This window comes from Papaver somniferum, chromosome 7, assembly GCF_003573695.1.
Source record: "Papaver somniferum cultivar HN1 chromosome 7, ASM357369v1, whole genome shotgun sequence".
NCBI classification, from domain to species: domain Eukaryota; kingdom Viridiplantae; phylum Streptophyta; class Magnoliopsida; order Ranunculales; family Papaveraceae; genus Papaver; species Papaver somniferum.
Window position 1 is genome coordinate 73,346,884 of NC_039364.1, and position 6,796 is coordinate 73,353,679.

Consider the following 6,796-nt stretch of genomic DNA (forward strand, 5'->3'; position numbering starts at 1 on the left):
TTGAGTCTCGGAATCGCCACCACCGACTACATTGCCGGGTACTTGTTCTTCGCGTTCTTCGCGTTCTTCTTCATTTGCAGCAAGAATTTCTTTATTTCATGCTAAAATTCCAATGTTTGGATCGATACCCCGAGCAACATTTTTGGTTCTAGGTCTGTGGGTTTCATTTCTCTTATCCATTGTTTTATAATCGAATCGACGATGTTTTAATTTTACGATTCGCGGCGATGTTTCGGTTGAACGAGGAATTTTTTTTTTTTCTTCCACAATCGGAAGATAATATGAAACTGGAAGAAGAAGAGTTGAAATGAGTACAATTGTTTTTGATTTGGTTTTTATACGGTTTTACCATAAGGGCATTTATGTAACTTCAATATCATATAGGGTACCCCTTAACTAGAGTCTTTGGCTGGGTATAAATTGATGGCCCCTAAATCCTTTGAGATGGCCCCTAAAAACGCCAGGCTTCTTATCTCTTTCTTTTCTCTATTTTTCTTTTCTCTTCTTTCTTTCTTCTCTTCACTTCGGCTCAAAGAGATAAAACCGAAAGAGAGAAGTCGAGTGAGAGAAACCAAGAAAAAAAATCCTCTTTACAATATATCAAAGATAGATTCATACCTAAATCGATCGAAAATCCCTTTTGTAGATGAATATGCATGTTAGAACTCAGATCTATTCTTCTTCTTCTGATTCCAAATCCTAAGTTGAACAAAACTTGTTTCAAGCATGTTACCGGAAATAAATACCCGTTTTTACTGAGCTTGAATAATCTAATTTCAGGTATGAGACCCATTTTACAGATTTGTATATTCTGTTTTTCTAAACCCTAGAAATTGATTTTTAATTTTTAATTTTGAAATTGCAGAAAAAGATTGAGGTACAGACACCTAAAAGATTCAGGTATAAAACCCTAACCTTATTGATTGTTTTGAGTTTGATGTAAGCTTAATCTGTGAGCAATATAGTTCGTACGAATGCTCCTCTCTAGATTTTACAATTTCTGTGCTTGTTTAGTTGATTTCATAGAGTTTTGAATCATGGGTATTCTTATAATTTCAATTTTATGAAGTGAGATTTTTAATTTTGGTCATGTCTCTAAAGGGTTTAAATATTTAATTTTTGATTTTAACCTTTTGTTCAACTGAAAATGGTAGTATTTGTTTTGATATTTTCTTGTTTGTGTTGTCATGGAAGATTTTGAGTCTTGGATTTTGTTTGTGAGCTGAGAGAGGGGTTAATATATTAAGTTTTAACTTAATATTGTTGTCTTTTCAGTGTAGATTGAGTGTTAAAATAATTTTTGAAACTGAAAACTTGTGTTTCTGCTTTAGTTGTCCATAGAAGGTGATATGTGTATTTTTTTGTAACTACTAATGTCCTTTTATCATGTGTAAGTTAATTTTCTTTCAGTGTTGTGAAATATGGTGGTTATACATATAGTTTGCCCACCCTCAGCGGTATCCTTTTAGCTAGTGGTACTGAAAGAATTCTTTTATTTTAAGCCATGTATGCTTTCGTTTGTGGCTATCTATACACATGTTCTTATTTCTTGCTTTGATTTACTTTTCAGGTTGATTGCTTTCATGCATTGCGGAGGATCGAGCCTTTTCAAGGAAGGACTTTCTTCGTTTGTAAGCATCCACTTGAAATGTTCTTTCTGCGTACGTCTTGGTCCCTCTCGTCCTAACGGTTTGATGACATAATTATCATACAATTACATCCCTGCTTCTTTCTCGAAAACCAACCAAATTATACCCCTGCTTGCTGGTGTAGTTTAATAACAATTACCAACATACTTATGCGATTATGCAAAAGTTCAGAATTTCTGTTGTCAAGTCATGGAGTGTTATCATCCGCTCTTTTCTAGGTGAGAATAATCACATGTGATCCTAATTATCCCTCTGAGTTGTTCATCCTTACATATTATGAAATATTCAGTTTTCGTGTTTCTTATCCACTTACTTCATTCGTTCAGGGTTTACTACCTGAAGCATGCATTCACGATGAAGTGTTACTCTCAGCTCTCCTCAATCAGTTATCAACAGTCTCGCCTGGTCTATTACCAAATTTGTCCGTTTCCGTTCGTGAGATACAAGAAAAATCCAGGTCCGTACTGAATTTCTATATCTTTCATGATATGGGTATCATGATTTTCAACCTGGATAATGGCCTATACTGAGAAGAGTTATAGTAGGCCCCAGTTTTACAGGTTACCATGTATTATCAATGCAATTGCTAATATGAGCATAAGTCATGACAGTTTTGTCGCTCTTTTCATGCTTGATCTTATCTTGAATCCATAACTTTTGTAGCTCATATACACAATGTTCGCTGCAGGTGGTTGAGTTGCAGCAAAGAAAATATGGAGAGTAAAAAAAATGACTTGCTTTATTTACGTGCATTGTGGATTTTATCTATATGTTGAGCATCTGTAATTTTCAACTCGTCCTTAGGATTTCAACTCAGATGCGGTGTTTGGCTTCAACCAGTTCAACCTCGCTTTCTCAAGATTCAGTACATGCGCTATTTGCAGCGGGTTCATCTAGAACTCAACATACCTGTCGAGGAACAAGATTTGTTATTAGAGATGAAAGTGTGAGCATGGATTTACTTTTTACTCTTCCTTTGGGTACGTAACAGATCTCCCATGGTGTCATCATATATTTTATAGTATAACTGTAAGTTTCCCTGATTGCCTAGGAAAAATATTGGGGTTAAGTAATGTTAGTTGAATTGATATTTTAAAGCAGCAGGTTAGGTTGGTGGGACTGGGAAAATATCTCTAAATCTTGTGATTGCATTTCCTCCATCTGATTAAACCCGTAGCCTCAGATAGTTCTCCCACATGACAGTGACTCATTATGTTGTCTAGTGACAAAAATGACAGGCTTTTTTATTTGGATATTTACATGATTACTATGCTGTTTTTGGAGTATCTGAAAGTGCCAACAAGGCAGACATAAAGAGACACTATTTTGGTACATTTGTGCTTAGAGATGCTACAATATCTCCCTTAGATTCTCGTCTATGAACACTTACTACACCGGGTTCTAAATATAAGTAGAGTAATAGAGGTGGTTTTGTTTATTGTTTCATTTTTAAGTCTGCATTTTAATTTTTATGCTTATTCAGATTAGATAAGATAGCAAAACTGGTCTGGTTGTAGATGCTTGAGCCAAAGCTTATCAAGCTTTTATTTTGATCAAGCAAGGGTTTAGTTGGCTTAGTAAACCCACATAAGGGAACATCCCTAGTGATTTGGTTAATTAATATTATTTTTTCAACTTTGAAATTTGTCGATTATCGTGAACTTCATATCAGTATTGAGCTACAATCACATGTCTTATCGCAGAATTTCAATACATCGAGTATTTATATCAACAAAAATCAATGAATACTAACTTCTAAGCTAATATTTCCAGGCCAGTGCACTTCTCCAAAAGGATCTCGATAATGCTAAAGCAAGCATAGAGGTCCTTATTACTGATAATTCTTAAAGGACCAGGTGATGATAATAAAGGTATATCTGTGACTTCCAACTCTCTCTTATCATATTTTATTTGAACTCTTTCGCTAATCATTAGATGTTGTTGTGCCAGGTCACCATCACTTTGTTGTACAACTGGGATGTTTACCAGCATAGGATTAAACAGGTTACTGCTATTGCTGTCAGAGACTCGCGAAGTTTTTTATCGCTTAACCTTCGCGTAGTTACCCTAGTCAGAGATCTGGTATGATTGCACACTAAGAACTTTTTACACTTAAACTTTATTTTTCTATTGTAATCAAAGTTGTCTTGTGTAAATGGAAGGAACTACATATGGGAGTTTAGAGGACCCCAAAGTCGGACTCAACAAGATTTCCGTCTTAAGTATCATTGTTGGTCTTCCGGTTAGTCCACCCTCTTATTCTCCCTAGTCAAATTCGATTTCATATTCTATAAAGCATTATATTGAACAAGGTTAGACTTTATATCATGGGAAAAAAATAGAAAATCAGCCGAGTTTTATATTATGGAAAAAAAATAGCAAAAGTTGAAACTGTCTTTAATTTTACTAGATTTATTTCCATTTGAGGTATGTAGGGTTTCTAATATTCTTTATGATGATGCTCAAACTTGTGTCTTCATTTGCTTGTTTGAACTGCAGTTGAGGCCAAAGAAAAAGATCAAGTAGATGCAATCCTAAAAATTTTGGTGGGTGCAGAGCCGGAGAATTTGTTTTCTAGCATCTTAATTGGTACTTTTACTTCCAAACAATTAAAATTTTGCGTTTTACTCAAGAATATCATATTTGAAATTTGTATAACAGGTCTAGTTTTAGTATCTGTTACTGGTTATCACATATCGAATCATGTTTCTCAAGCCAAGTAAAATTCTTGAAATCCTCTATTCATTTATGATGTTCTTGATAAGGATCCCTTTGATCTGATTTGGAAATTTCTTCGTTTGTAGGTGCAAAAGCTAAGCCTTTGAAGCAACCCAAGGTACAACATAAAGAATATGATGAGGTATGACTATATACTTTCTTATCTTGAAGTTAGTACAATAATTGTTTTAGAAGCTTGACCATTCTGTTACCACTTACCATTAAGGAACCCATCCACATAACTAATCCATTCAATGTGCTTCAACCAATGAAATTTAAAATATTTGAATCTGAATCTGGATTTTAACTTACCTATTTCACATCGTTGGGGTATTGATTTCCTGTATGTTTCCACTACTGTTAATCCACTTTCTGAACTGAAAACTGTCTTTTGACCTTTTTACTTTACATATAGCACCAGGTCTCTAACATTTTTCATTATTTCTATTGTCTCTCTCTTTGCAGACTGACTTGGCAAATCTTCGGAAGAAGAAAAGGGAAACTTTATGTTAGGTGGTGCTGGACTAAAGAGAAGTGGAAAGATCGGAACAAGATGCTCCATAAAGGTATGTCTGGAAATTGTGCCCACTTGATCTTTTCATGTTTTTTGTTCTGGTTCTTTGGTATGTAAACCGACTCCTAAAGATGGTCCATTTACTTCATGTGGCATTATAAGGAAATCAAGATGACAGAGTTGGATAAGCATAATGATTTGAGTGAAAAAGTTGTCGGTAATTTCTTAAATTCTTGTAGAAAATGTATCCACTGCATATGCATGATGAAGTCCGGTGACATTGATTGAACAAGAAACCCAAAATATGTTCAACTTTGATCCCAAAATTGTAGAGACAGACCTGTCATCCATAGTTTATTTTGTTAAAATTCAGTCATCTTACATTTGTAATAGTATTGATTGATTGTATGGATGGATACATATGTTATAATAGAATTGACTGAATAATGGTTTCATATTTAATTGGGAATGGAGTGGCTAGATACCTATATTCTGGTGTAGGTGCAGGGAATTGTGAATATAATAAAAAAAACAGTCCGCGGGTTATAACCCCTTTGGGGTTATAACCCATCTACAAAAAACCCATCCAAACAAAAGTGATACAAAAATCTCAAATATCATAAACTGTCTAAACTACCCTCCCCTAATTCAATCCAAAAAAAAACTGAGAAAGAAAACGACCTACTAATTTATTACTTTACAACCTGCGTAACGGACAAAATTTCTTAAAACCTCCGCTCCTGTTCGTTCAAAATCAATTTGTTCGTTCAAAAATCAATCCGTTCCTGTATTCGTTCAAAATCAATCTGCTCATCCCTAAGCCAAAATCGTTCAAAATCAATCTGTATTCGTCATCATCTTTTCGATTTTACCTTCTTCTCTTATTCTATGGTTGCGTACTTCAACCACTGCTACAAAATCTGACCTAATTTTTCAACCACAAATGGCGAAGAAACAAAATCAACAGGCGAAAAAGAAAGATGAAAAGCTAAAGAAAATAGCGAAACCATCTCCTAAAGGTAAGAAATCGAATTTGCTTTCAAGTTGATTTCGAGTTTGAATTCAAAAGATTATTAGGTTTCATTTGATTTATGGGTTGGTTTTCTGTTTGCTTTTAGGTTTCATTTCTTAAGTTAGGTTCTATTTTCATTTGGTTACATCGTTTCTTTGGTTTAGGTTTAGGTTTCAGTTTGTTTGATGTAACCAAATGAAAACAGATTTCAATTGTTTGTATATTTGATGCAACCAGATATTTTTTTTTTCTATTTGATGAAACCATATTTCATTTGTTGTTTATTTGATGAAACCAAAGTATAATCTGTTTTTTTTTTATGAAACCATTCTGGGTTTCATCATTTTACAACCAATTGGTAAATTGGTTCCACCAATTGTTAATCTGTTACATCATAATAATATGGTCTTTTTGATGAAACCATTTTTGGTTTCATCACTTTTCATTTGTTAGGTTTAGGTCTGCAAGAATGATGTAACAGATTTGCGATGAAACCAGATATCATTTTCTGTTTCTTAATGAAACCCAAAATTGGTTTCATCATTTTTAGTTATTGGTTTACTTCTAGAGTTGTTATTGGCTGTTGATTTGAATTCAAACTGTGGAGATTGGCGCTATGTTACGTAATCTTATGGTTTCATACAAGTTTCAATTATGCTTATGGTTTCATCACTTTGTTCGTGCTTATGGTTTCATCATTACAAGTATGTCTTATGGTTTCATCATTATTTATTATTCTCTTATGGTTTAATTTTGGTTTCACAATAGGTAAAAAAAGAGATAAGGAACCATACAGGTGCTCATTGCATCATTTGTGCGAGCTAGCAGTGAAAATTAAGGCGTTGATAAAAACAAGCAACTGCATTTGAAAGCTCTTAAATCATGTCCTTTCTGGCGTTTCTT

At 34.0% G+C, this 6,796-nt stretch overlaps 1 protein-coding gene across 5 annotated transcripts; it reads left to right on the forward strand.

The window, feature by feature from the left end:
* The first annotated feature begins 517 nt into the window (after window positions 1–517).
* On the forward strand, window positions 518–5,343 carry LOC113297622. Of its 5 annotated transcripts, none has more exons than XM_026546153.1 (12): window positions 518–780; window positions 866–900; window positions 1,571–1,661; window positions 1,774–1,867; window positions 1,976–2,106; window positions 2,338–2,629; window positions 3,423–3,520; window positions 3,600–3,731; window positions 3,792–3,891; window positions 4,149–4,238; window positions 4,454–4,509; window positions 4,833–5,343. In XM_026546153.1, the coding sequence occupies exons 7-12, from the start codon at window positions 3,509–3,511 to the stop codon at window positions 4,878–4,880; spliced, it is 438 nt and encodes a 145-aa protein (XP_026401938.1). In that variant the 5' UTR covers window positions 518–780; window positions 866–900; window positions 1,571–1,661; window positions 1,774–1,867; window positions 1,976–2,106; window positions 2,338–2,629; window positions 3,423–3,508; the 3' UTR covers window positions 4,881–5,343. The 5 variants fall into 5 exon arrangements, with proteins under 5 accessions (XP_026401938.1, XP_026401939.1, XP_026401936.1 ...); XM_026546154.1 differs by having other exon boundaries at window positions 1,571–1,631; XM_026546151.1 differs by having other exon boundaries at window positions 1,571–1,867.
* Window positions 5,344–6,796: the final 1,453 nt, after the last annotated feature.